The sequence below is a fragment of the Netta rufina genome (assembly GCF_964035555.1).
Source record: "Netta rufina genome assembly, chromosome: 8".
NCBI classification, from domain to species: Eukaryota; Metazoa; Chordata; class Aves; order Anseriformes; family Anatidae; genus Netta; species Netta rufina.
In genome coordinates this window covers 29,761,061-29,781,358 of record NC_140131.1, presented here as the reverse complement: position 1 = coordinate 29,781,358, position 20,298 = coordinate 29,761,061, and the positions used below count along the sequence as shown (strand labels likewise).

Here is a 20,298-nt window from a genome sequence, read left to right as displayed (position 1 = left end):
TGCTTTGGCCCGATGATCACTGGAGGTCCCTTCCATCTCCTACAATTCTGTGATTCTGTGAAGTCACTGGTTTCCATGCCACTGACAGAGCATGGTGGTGAGTTCAGTGACCAGCCCTGGAAGAGGCAGTGTTTCTGCTTCTGCTTAGCTCCCTACAGTTGCTCAGGCAGTTTATGCTTGGCCTTTAACTATTGCAAATATGAAGGGGAATCACAAGTGAAACCTACACAGAACAGATTAAGTAAAACAACACGGATAAACGCAGAATCCTGTTTGTACCACATACAACCAAGGCTGAAGTAGAGGAGTTTCAGCTGCCAAAAACTGTGTCCAGCAAGCTCCCTTCCTCCCAGAAGTGGTTCTGTTCCTGGAAACTAATCTGGGGAGCAGCTCCACCTGCTCCCACTGGCAATTCAGGCTCAGATCTGGAAATCTTTTTTCCTGGCTCTGCTACACAGTTATCTGTTACTAGCTTGGTATGACAGTAAATCTGAAATCTCTACTTCCACAGGTACTGCAGACCACGAGAGCATTCTGCTCCCTGATAAACACAACTTAACATTTGCATCTATGCGATTGGAAGCTATTTTGTTGTTGTTGTTGTTTGTTTGTTTTTAAAGTAGCATGTTATGCCAACCTATATTAACCCAAACTCTCTGCTAATTATTTGTTCCAGCATTAAGTCAACAGAGCAGTCTTTGTGTAGTAGTCATTCCTCAGATAAGAACTGCTGTACCTCCCTGAGCCTTTCTTTCCATTTGAAATATTTATTTTTGTAGCATTAATTACCATGATAGTATTACAAACTGAGCAGTTTTATTTCTGCAGCACCTTGCAGCCAAGCATCTCAAATCATCACAAATACTAAGGCATTACCCCCGTGGGATGTACACTATTGGGAAGAATATAATGGTAGAAAAGTAGCTAGTACTTTGGTGGGACAGTGCTACTGCACACTGCAATGTATGATTCAAGAAATCCTCTCTCTAGAAAGATCTGCACCCAATTCATTCAGCCAGAGCACGACACTCATGTTGCAGTCACCATTTCAGAAACAATTCAGAGAGACTGTGCTGCTTACTGGAGTGCCATCATCACTTCCTGCAACATGCAAGTCTTTCCTTCTGAATTACCACTCAAAGCTGTAACACAGTCAGTGTCTGTTTAGCTCTTGAGAGACCCAGTAATCAATGCACAGTCTAGCAGGACAGCAAGCATATCAGCAATAACACTGATTAATAAATAAATCTCAGTACTTGCTATGTACTTGCCTTCAGCCTAGGCACTGAATAATTACAGTTGACAGTATGTTATATGCATAAGTCAGTTACAAACGCACTTGAATGACATTTATGTCCTAAAAAGTGTTTTAATAGGAAACCCTGTAAAGTAGTTTGGAATCTCCATTGCAATCCAAATGAACGCTGACTTCCTTGGTGTACCTCAGGCGTAAGCACGAGAAGAAGCCAGCCTGACATATTTTACATTATGCTCTAGGAATACAGCACTTTGTCTTTAGACCTTCCTTGTTGTTACAGGGTCACCTTCTGAGGTGACAGAGTAAAAAAAAAAAACAGTAACTTGTCTTTTCTCCTTTTCTCTCCTGCTAAGGTCTCAATCCACTAATCCATTTTTACTTCTCATCTCTGAATCAAGAATAAAACTCCCTCATTTTCAAATGTATTTCAAAAGCTCTCTTCACTGCATGCTTCTCTTTGTCATTAATTGACAACACGTTGCCATCATTCACACTTACTCAGGCTTTCCCTCTGATCCTCTTCCTCCCAACACAAGTAATCCCAACCCAAATCCCGTTTCTTTCCTCTGGAATACATTTCTCAAAATTGTCCGCTTGTTTCACTGTCTAAACTTGCTCTAAGTCTCATTTTGCCATTTGACTGTTGTAACAGAAAGCCCAGTCTACATGCAATTCTCAGGTCAAATAATCCGAACAGACACTTCAATAAAAATTGCTTTGAGAATTTGTTTTAGATGACACACCAAGCCACAGTCTTCATGAATTTATTCTATCTCCTTCCTCTTCCACTTCATCTTACTGAAGTATTATCTCTGTACTACAAACCTTCAGCAGAACTAGTCCTTCCATAGGCTTGTTTTATGTTGCTCCCATCTTTCTCTTCCACTGCCCACCCAGTCTCAAGCTCACACCTACATTATCACATTGCAATTGGAACTCAATTTCCATGGCTTATCTTGGCAGTCCTTGGCACGGAAACAGCCTTTCATGAGTTGCTTGATAAAGCTGTTACTCATTCCCTTTGCATTCTGATCCCTCACAGAAAACATTTTCACTGCAATGTTTAAAAAAAGTACCATTACTGTTACTAGTTGGTTAATATTTAAAATGTTGTTGAATAAAAGGGAAGAGTGTAAATCCTTTAATTGCAACAAACAAACAAAAAGACAAACAGAAATCGTTTCACCTTTACACCGCACTGCTGGAAGCTCCAAGATTATTTAAACCCACATGATGCACCATACATTCCCCTGCTTATTCTTTTCTACAGGCTAGATAGTGAGACTCCTAAAAGATTTAGATATTTCAAATATACAAAGCAATATTTACATGCTAAACATGGCTTAAGGTATTTTCTTACCTTATCCAGGGAGAATGTTTTAGTGACAGCAAAGCCCCATCCAGCTTCAAAAGCTCTTCGAATCATTGAAGAACTCGTAGCAGGGGTTGCACTGGCAATGCCAAAAGGATTTGGAAACTTCAGTCCAGCCATTTCTACACTGATGTCTACTAAATCTATAGGAGTATGGAAGAGTGGTAGTTCTGGAGTAGTAGAAACTTCAGCACCATATAAGGACTGTAAAAAAAAAAAAAAAAAAAGTAATTTTTGCTGATTCATTTTTATATAATTTACTGTTGTGTTGGGTCTGTCTGAACTGGAGTAACCTTGATAAGGGAAGCGTTCATATATAATAGCCATTTTTTCAATAATTAGGTGTTCAGGCTTTTTTTTTTTTTTTTTTTGTATATTTGTAAAATATACAAAACACTTGCACATGGAACATTTTCTGTCCAAAGAGCATTCATGCTGAGATATTATGCCATGTTGAAAATAACCAAATAATAATAATGAAACAGTTATTTCCTATCTTGTACTGTTACCCTAGTTCAATCCAAAGGTTTCTATGGACTTTCTGAATAGATAGTTGTTTCCTACAGCAGCCAGTAGTAGTGAGGTTAAAAAAAAAAGGAAAAAAACACACATACACACAGGTGAAACATGCAAAAAAACCCAGACCCTTGGTGTCTGACAGACCCAGTAATCTTCTCAGCTGCCGACTTATGAGAAGTGGACATTAGGAAAAGTTTCTTCACCAAGAGGGTGGTCGGGTGCTGGGACAGGCTCCCCAGGGCCATGGTCACAGCACTGAGCCTGCTGGAGTTCAAGGAGCATTTAGACAACCCTCTCAGACATATGGTTTGATTTTAGGCAGTTCTGTGCAAAGCTGTGAGTTGAACTCAATGATCCTTGTGGGTCCCTTCCAACTTGGGATATTCTATGAAATGTAGGGACTTGCAGTAAATGAGAGAAAGCATTCAAGGGCAAGATCATTCTGCAGTCTTTACGCGATATACATGGAGTTACTGCACCTTTGCCCTCATCTCCTTTTTAAGATTTTATGTATCCTATGCCATGGGATACATATCAAAACATGCAAATCTATTATTGAATAAGAACACTTCAAGAGTGACAAAAATTAGACTGATTTGGGATCAAAGAAGAATATATACTTTATGACTGTAACACCACAGTCACTTTTGTTTTCAGTTTTAAAGATGGCATTTTCTCTGGAGAGTCAAAGCAAAATGCTTTCAATATAAATGTTGCATCTAATACTGCAAAAATTGTAGAGAGAAAATCTTTTCCCATGCGCAGATACTGAACAGCATCCTAATCAGGCTGTAGTAGGTAGAAATAAAATCCTTGCTCACTCAGATGCTTGAGTCAATAAAAATACAACAAAATTAGGCAGGAATTTCTAATACAGTGAAGCTCTACAGAGCCTGTGTTCCTAAGAAATTCCACCTTAAGATCACAGCAGCTTCTTCCAGCCTTAAAAGAAAGCAAATAAACAAACAAAAACAAACAAACAACAAACAACACAACAACCGACTTCTTCACCAGGACAAAAAGAACCACTGGTGGAGATGGAGGGAAGATTTACTGTAAAAGAGTAAAAAAAAAAAAAAAAAAAAAAAAAAAAAAAAAAAAAAAAAAAACTCAGCTACTTAAAAATTGCTGCCTCTGGTTGCTTTTTTGTTGTTGCTGTTTGTTGATTATTTTTTTTTTAAGAATGTATTTTTACTCTGTGTTATCCATGACAATAAGTATGGAGAGAATGAGTTTTTTGCTTTGTTTTGGTTGATTTTTGACTTAGTGTATTTTGTTTATGAGTGTTTCTGAACCTGAGTCCACTTACCTGTTTTGCTCTGGAGTTGCCTCACATTTTGACCCCAGACCTTAGATTCCTCGGACAGAGAGGATATTTGGGGGTAAGATCTTCTGATTACGATGGCATAAAAGCAATGAAAGTGGTGAAATTACTCTAGCCTAAATGATGTGAATTTGAATGTGTCCCTAATGGAGGACATTTTCAGAAAAGCTAATTTTTGAAGATCCTTAGCACTTGGGACCCTTCAGTACTGTGACCTCACCCAGCTAGCAGCTGTTTCAGTCACTTTATAATAAGCCAGACAGCCACCTGCATCCTCCCTTCTAAGTCACACACTGCCTCCTGCATCTCTTACTCCACAGGACTTTTCCTACACTGGGAGAATACGAATGTTTAGAAGCACAAACAGCCCTGTACTCTACCTCTAATGAACTTTTGTTAGCTGACAAATCAGAGGGAAAAAAAAAAAAAAAAAAAAAAAAAAAGGAAAGAAAATAAATTTTATTTGAATGTTTTTAGGTTTGATTTCACCCTTTTATTTATTTATTTATTTATTTATTTATTTAAAGCCTTTCTTATCTGAAATTTCAACTGCAAAATATTGTTTGTTATGCCAACATAGAAATTCCTGGACAGTAAGATTGAAATAAACACATTTTTTAAATGGTAGCACTTTTTTTTTCCCTCCTACATATTTGGAAGTTGGGAGATCTGCTGAAACTAACGTTGATATATTGAACTCTTACACTAAACTCTTTGAATGAGAGAGAATGACAGCAAAGAAAAACTTATGGAAAGGTTTTTGGCCAACTCCATTGTATGTGCACATGTGAGTAATAAACCTAATTTTCCATTTTGAAAGCAGTTATTTGTTAATTTGTTTGGTATCCAGAATTGTTCAAGTGTTCTCTGTGAATATATTTCAGTGGATGTCTCACAAACTACTCATTCATTGTATAACTGTACAAATAGATTACTACAGGCAGATAGAGACAGACAGATAGGTTAAGTGCTTAAAATGCAGCTTAAGTTGCATTGTACTGTTTCTTTTCCCAAGAAGGACAATTTAATCTGTAAAAGCTGTTCTCACCTAAAATGAGTGTAGCATGAAATTTTATCTTAAATACAGACCCAAAATGATCTGTGATAAAGCAGAAAATAAATCTAATGCAAGAGGAAAAAAAAATCTACTAAAGCACTGAAGGATTTGAACAAAATGATTGAATACATCCATGCAAAAACAGGCCTTCCCTCCTGCATGCAAATTGGTCATAAGCAATTTCCCTAAACATTTGCAAACATGCCTATTCTTCCTGCCAAACTACCCCCACAAAGAGCAAAACCACCACCAATTCCACCCAGATACACTCAAGGACCACAGGATGTGTCTAACGGTTTGTTGTGATGAGGTGAACTGGGTGGAGGTAGCTGCGCTGGAAGAAAATAATAATAATAAAAAAAAGGTTTTAATGGAATAAGCCAGGTCTTTAAAGCATACACAGGGGCAGGATGAAGCTAGCTAGTTCAGTAGCCAGTGGCTACGCATTCTTGCAGATTTATCTTCCTCCTTCCTATCACTTCCCTTTTTGCTCTATTTATTTTTTGCTGGGTTTTCCTTTCAGCACAATGCTTATAAAAGAAATAAATTTACTAAGCCCTGATGTGTTGCTTTCTACAAAGCAAAACTTTTGGCAAACTAAAATGTTTTATAGGTTCCTGAAAGCAAAATAATCTTTATAATGAAGGATTTCCCTGACATTGCACAAACAAATAGGAAAAGAAAGCCTGCAGGCAAGAGTTTATTTATAATAACTCTTCCCTTGATTTTTAAAAATAGAGGACAAAAAGTGTGGCCCATTCTTCCTCTAATTTGATGCCAACCAGCAGAGCTAACAATATTGCAGGTACTTATTTTATTGTTCCAGGCACGGCAATTTTTCGGACACTGGAAGAAGGTGGTGAAAAATCATCAGCACACTGCGTGCAGCGTCCCTGCCCTACTCTAACCAGGATATGCCCAGAGGCAAAAGCAGTACAGTCTGTAGTGCAGGGCTCAGACAGGGTCTGAGCTTTAAACCTGATACAATTTGTGACATTCATTTTCTTTAGATGGAGAAAATTCTTAACCACACCGATATGGTCTAACTCCATTTTCGTGCCTTTAACAAAGATAGACTATGAAAGTGAGTAGTTGTATTACTGTTATTTTTCACAGAGAGCCTTTTCTACAAATCCTACTGCTTGGAAGAGTTTTTCTGAATACTTTCATCCCTCTCCTACTTTCTCTCTTTGCAAGTCTGATCTTAAAACACAGCTTTTCTCCCTTACTTGTAAAGCTTTTCTCTCTCTCCAATTATCCATTAGTTAGCTTTGTTAAATACATTTACATTATTTCACACAGAATGGTCCGAAGGATGCCTGGAGATCATCTAGTCCAATATCCTTGCCCAAAGCAGTGTCAACTCTGTCAGCAGGTTGCTCAGGGCCCTGTCCAGTCAGACAGAGATTTTTTAATCCCCCTTCCTTTGTTTCTGGAGCAGACATATTGCTTGGTCAATAGTAAGGAATTAAAACACCAGGTTTCCTGCACTTGCACTTAGTCCACCTTTCTGAAAATGTTTTGTTACTTGCCTCCATGCTACTGTTTCACATGATGGCATGATGGTGTTTTAGCCAGTCAAAGGACTTTTTTTTTTTTTTTTTTTTTGACTTTGGTTAGCATGGAAAGAAGCAGACAAGATAATTAACACCTTCAAAAACAAGCTTCCAGCGTCTCTGGTATTGATTGTGAAATAATGTACATTCATGCATGTCCAAGGAACACATAAGAATGGTCAATCTTCAAAAAAGAATCAACTATACTCTCCAGATACAAAGCCCATGTTATTTTTTGACAACATAAAGAAAGATTATAAAAAATACACAACACTGGTTCCAAGTTGCACAGTAATGCGCTCAAAATTCAAACTGAACAGCGTGCCTTAGTGAAGTGAAATTTGTATCGGTTGTGATCCAGCCCTCTATTCTTTAAGTACATGATGTACATTTTGATCACAACAAGCAAACAGACAAATAGATTTAAATTAAAAAAAACAAAACAAAACAAAAACTGTGAAACAGAGGGGAAAAGTCACTTTATTAGAGGGATTTAGTGAGAATAGGATGTCAGCTTGATAGCCAGATATGGGAAAATGCTCCACTGCTAAGTGTATGAATAGAGTAGGAGTAAAGTGTAAAGGCTGGCATCTTCCTGGTCTAGGAATTCAACTTTTCTCTCAAGACAGGCATAGAAAATTAGATGTTAGTCCTGCAATAATTGTGAATCACTCTGAATATAACTATTGTATTACTAAATCCCATTCACTGGCCAAAAAGAAATGCACGGTAACTGAGACACAGAATAGAACTGCAGCCTGTATTGCTTCTGCCCAGGATTATAAAGTCACTGTTGGATAAAAGTGAGGCCTCTGCAATCCCCAAACAAAATAAATCACCAAGACTAATTTAACTAAATGTTTACATCATTCATGGGATAACAAAAAAGGCTGAATTTCCAAGAAATGTTGTGGATAGTATATAGTTGCATGAATTGGGCTGATTCTATTTGGATCTCTCCTGATATGTAAAGGATAGTTCAAAGACAATTGTATTTTCACACAGGTTCTAATGCAGCTGCCCTTGGTTAGGTTTTGACTGGTTGTGTTTATACAAACCAGCCTGATACACACCTGCAGGCAATAATTTTTGAGATGAACCTGTGCTTAGCAGAGTGTGAGGAAAATGTTAAGAGGCAGGAGATATTTAAGCAACTAATGATGGAAGGTTTCCAGGGTAAGAGCAGCCAAGAAGCTTCTGTAAATAATTCCCAGTTTTGAACATAAGGCATTTCTGCTGGAGAGTCCGTGAGCCTGGATCTCATGCTTCACTTGACCATGTGCCAAAGCTTGAAATGGTTGGAGTTTCAGGGCACATATCAGGCCCATCTGTTTGCTTAGCCTTTTGTCTGGAGTAGGTTGGCATAGCAGGAGCATGCCATTCAAATAGGGCATTCAGCAAGTAGTTGGGGCAGTGTTTTTGAGTTTCAGTCTTTGACATGGTCTAGGGTTGGTTGAGAAATCTTACTGAATATTTTTATTTTGCTAAAGACTGTCTGCATTATTTATAGAACCTGGTGCTGAGAGAGTTGGTGATTCTGGAAATGGCTACCTCTTTCTGTAACTAAAATGCAAATGGATGAAAGGAATCAAAGTAATTAAAATCTATCAATGTATTTAAAAATATGTCAATTCAGACACTCAGATCACAAGAAGGTTACTTGTGATAGAATCTCACAGTAGACAGAAAATTAGGGACTTTGTAAGGGTGTTTCTTCATCTGATATTGGAAGTTTTCACAATACAGGGCAGTGGAACAAGCATACATACTCAAAAGGCATGCATACACACACAGGTAACACGATTCTCAGCTAAACAACAAGTTTAAAATACAAACCTTCTTCTACTATCTAACTTTTCTACCTGTTCCAAAAACAAAGTAAATTGCCAAATTACAGTGCTCTCCACCACAGCAACCAGATTTTACAAGGGCTGCACATCCAAATAAATGCCCCTGGGCTACCCATTCATCTAACAGCTGGAAAGGTGACACTTGACATTTGGAAACTTTCCTGTGAAGATTGCTGTAAGGCTTTCCCATTAGCTTCCTGGGGAGACTGTAAGGTCGAATAAACTGCCTTGAAACCTGCAAAGGGTAACGGAAATGCTCTAATATCACAAGCCTGCTTGCTTTAAAATTCTAATTCTCAAGCCATGACTATTCAGATTTCTTCCAAAGTATTTAATACATTCCAGAGAAAAACAATGTAAGCTTTGAGGAGGAAGCAACATATAAAAGGAGGTTTTTTTAAGTGATGTGTGTATTTATAGAGGCTAAGGAGGAAGGAGAAAAAAAGGAGATACCCTCTCCCCTATCACAGTTACCCAAATTCACTGTGCACTGAGAAATTAAGCAAGCAGGTCAAGGTTTAAAGATGTTTCACACTCAGCATTTTCATAGGGTCTAAGAAGACAGGACACAAACACTGCTTTAGAACAAGTGAGAAAAAATATGCACAGATACTAACAACAAGCTTTCAGTTGAAGTATTTTTAGGAAGTGAAATCAGACCCCAACAGCATGAAATTGCACAAACATGCAATCAGAGAGGCTTTGAGCAGATGGATGGGGGAGAAAGACATCGAGCTGTTACAGTCCCAACTTCAGTTGTTCAAATCTCTTTCTGTGGGAGAATGAATCATGTACCATGTTTCTAAAAAGTTCCTTGCACTATGAACACACTCTTTGTCAGCTGGTTCTCCACACACAGGCTGTGTCTCGTCTCTGATGGTTCCTCTGCAGCTCCTCTAGACTTTGTGTTCTTTCTTTAACTACAAAAGGTAGGGCAAGCAGAGGTGCTCAACAATATAGAAAAAGCACCAACAAGGAACATGCAGTTACCAGGTTTTTCAAGTCTGTGCCTCTTAAATTCCCATTTCTTAGATTTCTTAGAAGTTATGAAATTGTTTCCTTTTAAAATATTTAAATTATTGAAAGATCACACCAAACACAACCTTCAGAGTGAGACATTTGTCAGTCTGGGAAATAAGTGTTGTTTTTTTTTTCTTTCTGTCTTCTTTGCATTATTTTCCTCTTTGAATTCAGTGCTTATTTTTTGTCTGTCTCATGCATCCACTTCATCAGACACATCAAAGCACACTTTGGTTCTGGTGTAGATAATCGGAATTATCTGTAAACTGTTAGTACACTTGCAGTCTAAAAATACTGAAAATGTCTTCCCCAGGTATCAACATTGACAGTATTTTGTATTTATGCAGTAGAGTGGTTCTACTTTTTAATATTGATGGGCTCACTTCTTTTTCCCCAGTTACCCCCAACCAGGATTTCTGCTTACACTGTGCATTGTGCAGGAAAGATTACTACCTTTGAGTGGAATTCAGAGCTGGGGGCAAAGAAAATGTTGCCTGGATTTTAATGTTAAGATAATATAAAAAAGCTGGGTTCAACTCCCCAAATTCAAGTATGTGATCCAAGTTGAATGAATCTGAAATGTACAAATCAAGATAATCTAGGTGTTAGCTACTCAAAACTTGCATATTTATCTTTTTTTTTTTTTTTTAAAAAAGACATTTTAGCAATCACAATTAAGGTATCTGAAAGCAGATAGAAACTGGAAAAACACTTTTAAAGAATTACCTGTATGTATCTGTGCATGTACCAGGAGGCTTGTTTTCCATCATTTACTGATTCCACTGTAGTGTTAGCAAGACCACCAACGTCACCCCCTGCAAAAACCCAGGGTTCACTCGTTTGCATGGTTTCTGGATCTACTTCAGGAAGACCCCATCTGTTAAACTTGATAGGTGCCATGGCCTCTCTGACTGCAATTAAAGAGAAGGACAAATATGTTATTAAATGAAAGAAAAAAGTGTTGCCCAAATCTCTCAAATATATACTAATAACAATTAGTAGATCAATTCCAAGGCCTATTTTTTTTTTCAATTACTTAAATGTGAATTTACAATAGAACTGAAAAATCCTATTCTTTACACAAACATTTTGGTTGAGCTAATGGAGGTACATAGTTATTAACAGGATTTGGACAGAAGAACATCATCTGTTATATGCAATTGTTCTTTGGTAACATCAGAAAAATAAACCTTTGTGTCTGCAAAGCCAGACGTGTACAAAATAAACAGAGACAAGATTCACAAGAAGTGACTGACTTCATACAAGAAATAATTGCTTTTAACGTTCTTTTGGTCACTAACCTCAAAATAAACTATGTATCCCAGAAGCTGGGACTCACAAAGTCTTTCTCACTGACATTATTTATCTCTTGGGAAAAAAAAAAATAAAAAATCCAACACTTCTGAAAATCCTATTAAGGAACAACACTAACAAAGGAAAAATAGATTTTCCCCCTTTCCCTTCCCACAGAGCTTTGTACTGCACTTTCCACAACAACATGCTTTTCACCTGAAAAGCAAACATAAATACTCCTGTGCAACCTAATATACTGCATGAGATTTTTGAAGCAAAAAAAAAAAAAAAAAAAAAGTTTGCAATTTCTAGAAATTCATTTAGACTTCCAAAACTGTACTTGTCACATTTATTAATGCTCACAACAGAAATGATACTCTGCTACTTTTTCACAGGTCATTATTAAATCTGATTTTAAAATTTCAGATGGGACATTTTCCCCACCAGGAATGTTATGCTATGAAAGCTTTGTCTTTGACAAAGTGTGTTGATTTTAAAGCTTTTTTTTTTTTTTTTTTTTTTCTGAAAAAAAGATAAATTTCAATAAAGTGAAAAACATTCTGAATTGTTATCTAAGCTAAGACCATTCTGAAAGTAAGAGTCGTTTTGAAACTTCTGTATATTAAGAATAAAATAATAAAAGCAATAAAAATGAAATGCTTACACAGTTTATTGTCAATATATTTTTCGCAGCAATTTCTGAAATTTTTTAGATCACTCATTAAGATGTTCTCATTTTTTCATGTGAGAAAACAGCATATATAGGCATTCTGCACATGAACTAATATTGTACTTAAAAATAATGCAGACAAAAAAATTCATGGCATTAGAAAAATGGCTTTAAATACAAGTAAACAATCAGAAAAAACAATCTTGCTCTGTTAATATGATTTTTATTATGCAACTTTTAAAATTACTTTATTATGATCACAAAGACATTTCAAAGTAGCTTCATGAAGAGAATCACATTTTCAATAAATATTTTCAGCAAACTTTGACGCCATATATCAAAATGAGTTATTTTTATATAGCTTTAAGTCTGCACAAACTGAAGATTTTCTATAAAACACAGCTTAAAATTGCAATGTCCCTTAGGGACATACCGCTAGCAGATGCAGATTGCCAAGGTCAATTAAACTGATGTAGTTGTGCTGTCATATATGTAAAAGAGAAACCTGCTAGCTTAAGACAAGAAAATTTCTCCCATACCAGTACAAGGGCAAACTCACAGTGTAGCCCCCAATGCACACCCAAGTACGCAGAAAGCTTCAAAGACATCTTTCTTGCACATCATCATGATGGAATTTTCTTCCTGGGTTCTGTATCTCCCTTCACCTCTAAATCAAATATTACACATGCATTTCAAAGTAGAGAGCTGTGCATAATCAGGGGCAAAATAATAAAATACGGAGCAAGACACACTGTAACCTGCTTATAGTACCTATGCTCTCCTTCTCACCCTTGGCATATACAAACATCCATAGGACTCAAATCCAAAGTATTCTTTTTGCCATCGGTTCAGAATGCAGAATCACAGAAGACAGTTTTAAGCTGGAAGCAGGCTGTCATACCAGAAGTATATAGTCTACATGCAAGACCTATTGCTTGCAGAATCCTTCCTACCCTGCATACAGTTTTAGCTTAACTTGGCAAGAATAATATTTGCCTAGTAGCAGAATAAAAAAGTTATGAAATTGTTTCCTTTTAAAATATTTAAATTATTGAAAGATCACACCAAACACAACCTTCAGAGTGAGACATTTGTCAGTCTGGGAAATAAGTGGGTTTTTTTTCTTTCTTTTTTTTAAAAAAAAAAAAAAAAAAAAGGAAGTGCTGATAGTAGCTGATAGTAGTTTTATTATACTTCAGTAATATTTATAAATCAATGTTAACCTTCTCTTTATGTCTCAGACTGTCTGTACTTCAAGAAAGCTTTTGATCATCTTATATTTGTCATACATAGGATAACTTATTGCATGCAGTGGTACCATCTCAGCATGTGGTCTTGACAGTTCTTGCAAGCTAAATACATATCGACTTGTAAAGACATGTTCAGGAAAAAAAAAAAAAAAAGAAAAAAAAGATGAAAACTTGGTGCTGCGGGGTTTGGTGCTGGGGTATGAATAGATGACTTGTTTCTCTGAGACAGCGCTGAACAACAGTAAGGGTTTTAGAGGGTAACATGCTATCTGAGGTGTAGGTTTCTGCAGGAAATGATGTAAAACTAGAAGTTCTGACTCCTTATTCCTTAACTTTGGGGGAAAATAGGCATTACTTCTGTTACCCTGGATCTGTTGCATTTCTCAAATGCATCTTCAGCTTGTTTTGTGCTAAAATAGCTGCATGGACATAATTATATCAAAAGCTTTTTGAGTGCAAAGAAGCCCAACGTACCCCTGCTTGAAACACCTCCCCAGGGACTGGGGATTTGTCTGATCAGTATTTTTAAAACTGGGAAAGAACATTTCCCTTGTGGCAAGGTTGACACAGTATCCAGCAGCTACTTCCTTCTGTTTTTCTGAAAAGCTCCAAGATTTAGGTTAAGTAAAAATAAGGACATGATTTAAAGGCATCTTATATAAGAGTTCTTAATGTCCTCACAATTTGGATCTGGTATCCGGGGCAACTAAGATGCGAGAGGGACCACTTTCTACACTGCCTGCAGGATGGAGGGGAGAACTTTGGCTGGGAATTTCTTCTCTGCCCCTGCAAGGTGTGAGAGGGCCTAGGAGCCAAATGTGAACTTGTAAGGAGGCAAACCCAACTATCAGTTCTCTGAATTGCTGCTTGACATTGAACAATATGCAAGCAATACACTTTGTGTTTTTGTTGGTACATGATTTGGGAGACGGGTAAGGAGAAGCGTTTCTTTGCAATGACTGCACCCTCACACTCTTTAAACTTTAAAAAGTAATACAGCTTTTCTCTTGAAAATTCAAAGTGCAATCCTGTGGCTGTGTTGCCTTCTCCTCTATATCCTGATGAGATATTACACATAATTTGAAGGATCTTTCTGGATGAAAGATAACACACGATTGAATTATTCTAATGCTATCAAGTGATGCTAACACAAATAACACCAAACAAAAGGACAGTTCTGAATATATATTCCACATTTGCTATACTCACAGAGCAAATAAATGCAAATGGAAAAGCAGCAGCAAATTATTGCGCTTGCAAAAACAATATTAAAATATAAGTGAATACAGAAAAAATATTTTAATTAACAAAACAAATCAAATGGAAAAGATTCCTCAAATAAAGCTTTAAAAGTGAATCTGTGTGTGTTTGACTGCCATGACTAATTATGTATCCATGTAATGTGTGTTCAATTTGGGCTTATTTAAATAGCAGAAATGCTCATTAGCTGCAGTATATCTGTGAAGCTTCAATAAACAGTTTAATGGTTTTTATGTTTAACCAATTTCATAAGTTCCTGTAATTTTAGCTTTAGTAGCTCATTAATGTTATTTTTGATATCCATCTTACAGACTTCCTTTACAGTGAATAGTAGCATTACTTCAGGAAAATACAAATATACTGTATCTTTCTTAATCTCAAATGTAAAACCATAGCTATCACATGCACCAACGATCTCATTAACTGCTGACACTGCCCAATCTAGAGGCCCAGCAAACAAAGAAAGGCACAATCATGCTTCCCTCATCTCTGCCCCACTAACGTACTGAAACAGGATTAAAAAGTGGTTTGACTGGATAAAGCCAGGTCCAGCTGTGCTGGGAGAGACTCCCGCTGGAAGCCTGCTACCGACTGTTTTCTGCCTGGCACCAGGAGGCAGGTGCGCACTGATGGCTAACAAATGAAACAGCAGAATGCCTGCTCCACGTTAAAATGTCTTAATGAGTCATTACAAAGCTGCTTTTAGGCACTGGAAGTTGGAAACAACTCCAGGGTGTGGAACTGTTGCACTCAAACTCCTTCAGTAAACCTATTTGTGGAGAAAAATCCTGTTCCAAATGAGTCAGCAGCAAAAATCCTACCTATTTCACTAAGAATCTTTTGAGTCTCTAAAAGCTTCAGTTTTATATAACAATTCTTAAAAAAGCCTGCTGACCAGAGGTCTATTCTATGGGTGAGAAGCAGATGCTGTGCAGGGAGACACCAGGTACTAGGTGGCTCTTGTGAATATCCCCAGCTGGGATATCACAACAACATCTCTTCTTCCCTCTTTTTCTTTCGTTAGATAGTCAAGGCTTCAGTGTTTTGAGGTTGAAGTTTTTTGTCAAGGCTGTATAAACTCAGCACTCTCTGCAGGTTTTCTGCCTTCCCTATGATTTGAAATTCTATGTTTATATGAAGTAAAACTTCTTTTTTTATTTCTGAGCACACAGCTCTGCAAGCTTTTGGCCTTTCCCTAGAAAATGCTTCTGAATCTATACAAATACTTATTAAGTAGGAATGGATTAAATCATAAAATTGTAAACTAGGGCAAAATTTATCATTTTGGCATGTAGTACTATAGTAGGAGCTTAGTTATACTCTAGTAATAGTCTTCTGGTTTTGCTGCTGCAATTTCCAAGCAAGATGACAGTCATACTAAAAGTAACAGGAAGATGTCTAAAAGTTGTATAAAAGTTGTTTAATAAAACATGTATTTTGCTCACAGATCATCTACTACTCTGGAGCTGGGGGGATTTGCAGAATTGGCATTTGGAGCTTGTTTGGATATTTTTTTTTTTTGCATTCCCCCCCACTTTTTTTTTTTTTTTTTTCCCTAGGGAAAATCAAATAGACATCGCCACTCTAAGATTCAGTGTTTTGGAAAATGGGAATACTTCCTCTTGCTTCTCCCCAGAAAGTACAGGATCTCCTCAGAAATATAAAAAAATAAATCAGAACAAGGACATTTGTTCTACTGCAAAATTTTGCAGTCCACAAATGTTATTCCCTTTTGCTTATCAGAAGAAAAAAAAAGAGAGAGAGAGAGAGAGAGAGAGAAAGGTTATTCAAAGTTTAGACTTCAAAACCAACTGGAGTGGTGTTAAATAGAATGTTGAGGCTATATGCAGTGCTCTGGAAGTAGACAGAATTACATGCATGTATATTGAGTAGCTGCAATGTAGAATGGTGCCAGAAGATATTTCTGATATTCACTAACCCATTGTAGGCCTCCAGAATGACAAAGAGAGCAAAAAAGCAGGAACACAAGGAAAGGTACAAAATTCTACTTCATCTGTTTATATGGGCCAGTTAAGATGGCTTGAAGAGTTTGGTAGTTTGGTAATCTATGCAATAATAATTTAAAAAAAGGCTTGTGCTTGCAAAATCTTTTTACAACAACAAGGCAAAGCAAAACCTTTTTTTACTCCATCTGTAGTAGATTCATTTAAACTTTTTTTTTTTTTTTTTTTTTTAAATTGGTTTCAGTAAAGTGCTAATGTTCTTAAAACAGTCTAGAGGGTAACTCTCCTGCTTTGTCTATTAGCAACTTCCTGAGCATAAAATGGATTTAGGAGAACTGATTTCTTTTTAATTAATGATGCATTTATATGATTCCCAGTGGGAGAATGAATATTTACTAGAACTGTTGCTTAAAAACACAATTAACATTTTATTTTGACAAAAGAAATAAGAAAAAAAAAAAAGACTAAATATCTACTGTGAGTGCATACAGTCTCAGTTGCAAATTTAATAGCTCCCGTGCAAGAACAAGAAGCATCTGGATAAGTGTAACAGACTAGAAAAAGCTTTTTAGCCTATGGGCTATTTCTGCTCAGGCCAGCAGTCATGCATACATTTATGTCATGCTAAACAAAACTTTAAAACAGGTTCATCAAGACTGTTCTGAACACTTGGCTGAATTGCGGCTAGGTTTGATTTCAATGCCTCTTGTTCTCATAACATATTCTTTATTCTTACATCAGTAACACCAGCATTAAACAATATTAATAGGAATAGGACAAATCCTGCTATCTTAGCCTGTACCAACACCTGGTCATTGACCTTACACTTTCTATGACCAACAGATAACATATTTATTCAACATGCATCTGAATCACCAGCCATAGATTAATTCTGACTGGAAGGGCCCTCTGGAAGTCACCTATTCCAACCCCTTCTTCCAAGACAGATCAAGTTGCTCCAGGCCCTCACCAGTTTTGAACATCTCTAGTATTTTTTTCTCCATCTTTTGGTGATGAATATCTGAATATCTCAATTTCTTTAATGTCAAAAACATTATTCCTTTTAGAAAAAAAAAAAAAAGGCACTACAAATATAAGATGGTGTGTTTTTTTTATTTTTTAATTTGCTTGTTTGTTTGTTTTTTGTTGTTGTTGTTGTTCCGTTTTTATTGTGTATGCCTAGAGATTTGGTTGTAATCTAGCTCAATGGTGAAAAGCAAATTTGACTTTCATTAAGACAGCTTAGACAAAAAATAAAGGTTTAAAAGCTACTGAAATGGTGTGCTCAGAATAAGCACTTCATTCCCTCCAGTCGTAGTTTCTTTTCACTTTCATATTGTTGTACAAAACCTATGCTAATATTTCTTTATAATTTGATTGTTATTCTAATAGCAGTTGCACCAAAAATAGATTGTGAAACTGAGGCGCATTGCTCAACCCAAGGTAAATAATTCTCCTTTCACGATCAGCTCACTGCATGACTTTGTTCCCCTCCCATTTTATGTTCCTGTTTAAATACCTCACAAAAAGTCATTTAGAGGGTGAATGCATACTAGAAGATACAAGACTGGTGCAGGATTATGGCTAAGCAACACGGTAAACTTAACCTTTTAGATGACGCAGTTTGTAATGTGGGAGAAAACAGAACCATTCCTTTATCATAGGGTCTGAATCACAATAAAATAGTGGTAGAGTCACCATTCCGGAAGGTCTTTAAAAGATGTTTAGATGTTGAACCTAGTGATATGGTTTAGTGGAGGACTTGTCAGTGTTAGGTCAGAGGTTGGACTCAATGATCTTAAGGTCTCTTCCAACCTAGACAATTCTGTGATTCCGTGAAAATGATTGCATACGCTAGTATTTATCACGAGGTTCTAGAACACCTCCCAAAAGACCTAAACAGAGGGTTTTCGAAAACAACAAAGTTTTAAAAACAACAAAACTTTCCAAAATTCAATTCAAGTCAATTCCACCAACAGAGTAGGTGGAATGAACCTCTTAAAGATTTAAAAAAAAAATATATATATATATATATATATATATATATATATATATATATAAATATATATATGTATCTCTTCTCTGTGCTTCCTGTGGGTTATGACTGAACCACAAACATGAATATCATAGGTGCCAAGTTCTTTATACAGATTCCATCTCCATGTGGGATGGGTGTCTGTTCTGTCAGAGATGTGGAGTCCCAGTTGCTGCTCCTCTGCCTACCCATTAAAGCAGCAGCAAGTGCACAGCAGAAGGCAGCCCTGAGGAAGTAGCAGTGTGAGTACCTGGGTTACAGTTGCCAGCTAGATAACAGCCTAGGCTTCATTAACCTGTCCCAAAACACTAGCAATATACACAAGACAGGAATGCACCTGGAATGAACTTTACATATTATTCTTCAAGGTAGAAAGTTGATCCTTCTTTTTAATTGTAGTAGAGTAGCAATGCATATACAGAAAATGCAGATGTGAGAAGTTACACATTTTATAAGTGCCTGATATATGTTCACAAACATTACTATACTTAACTTAGATTATTTTAGATTTACTGTCTTTCTTGATTGAAAAGATTCACAAAACCACAAAATTATGTTAAAAAAAAAAAGTTTGAAATTCCCTTTGCACAGGCAGGACAGGACTAATATCTGATCACCAAATTTTCCATTGACATGCACTCTGAGGCACTAACTCTCCCAGTCCTTTGCAAGACCATTTATGCCCAAAGGAGTATGACAACATGTCATGGAATAATTGGCTGGCATGACTGTGCCTTGGAGAAGCATGCACATTGATCACTCACTAAGGCTTTCAGAACCTCCAAATCTTGATGAGCATCTATTCATTTTACTAAACTATCTTCTGCTGAGTCAGTGGGGTTCTTGTTTATTTTTTACTTTCAAAGCACCTTTGATGCATTTACCTGAACTCTTTAAATCTAACCTAGTGTAAGAGGAGGAGAATACAGTCTGAGCTCTGCTCAATTCTCATTTGTTAGTTGAAGTCATATTCTTCTGCTCTTTGTTATATATTCAGAAAATACGTTCAGTCTCTGGAATGCCATCTCTGTATATTGACTATTAAAGTAAGTGTTAATTTTTAAGGCCAAAGTTTGTAAAGTGCAAGTAAATAGTGAGACATGCTGAGAAAAGTGCAGGTGAATTTAACAAATCCTGTACATATGAGAGAAGCCACAGTCCTCTTGCATATGTATAAGAAATAAGTGATACCCAGAGCGGCTAAACCAGAATAATGAATCTATCTTAATTCTTGCTTAATTCAATAGTTTAAAAAAAAAAAAAAAAAAAAAGCTTCACAGATCGGATCAGTTCAGTTTAAAGTTGTAGCATAAGTTTCTCTAAAGTTAGTTACTGAGACCAAAAGAAATCTCCATGAGTATTCTGTTACCCATTTGCATTGAGAGGAAAGCAATTGTACCTCTAATATTGATACCTGCTCTAGACAATGACATACAGAAAACTGCTTGTTATTCATACCCTTAGTTTTCATCTAAGAGGTACACGTATATCTAAAGGACAAATAAACTTCTGTGAAAAGAACCAAGTCACCAGCTATGTAACCTCCAGAAGACCCACTTCACAGAACTGTGAAAGGGCACAAAATTGCTGCAGCTAAAATAACAAGCAGCATTTAGAGAATACATTTGTCAGGGTTACCTTTAGTGTCACCCAAAATGGAACCAAAGGCACTGATCACCACATCAGCTTTCAGATGGACAACCTGATCCTCATCTTCTTTCCAGTTTCCATCATTGTCTTGTTCAGTTCGAATGAACTCCATTGCAACAATATGTCCACCTCTAAGCACAACCTTCCGGGGGGAGAGGAAAGGTAGAAATTCACACTTCTCTTCTTTTGCAAGTTCCATCTGTAGAGTAAAAGCAATAAA

At 36.7% G+C, this 20,298-nt stretch overlaps 1 protein-coding gene across 1 annotated transcript in view; it reads right to left on the bottom strand.

Annotated features, from left to right (window-relative positions):
• DPYD (dihydropyrimidine dehydrogenase) overlaps positions 1-20,298 on the bottom strand; it is a 340,058-nt gene that overhangs the window by 159,741 nt on the left and 160,019 nt on the right. The window contains exons 11-13 of the mRNA XM_084290947.1: positions 20,067-20,277; positions 10,683-10,867; positions 2,619-2,834 (exon numbers count right to left, since the gene is read on the bottom strand). Of these exons, the coding sequence (XP_084147073.1) occupies positions 2,619-2,834; positions 10,683-10,867; positions 20,067-20,277 (612 nt within the window). The remainder of the gene's footprint in view (positions 1-2,618; positions 2,835-10,682; positions 10,868-20,066; positions 20,278-20,298) is intronic.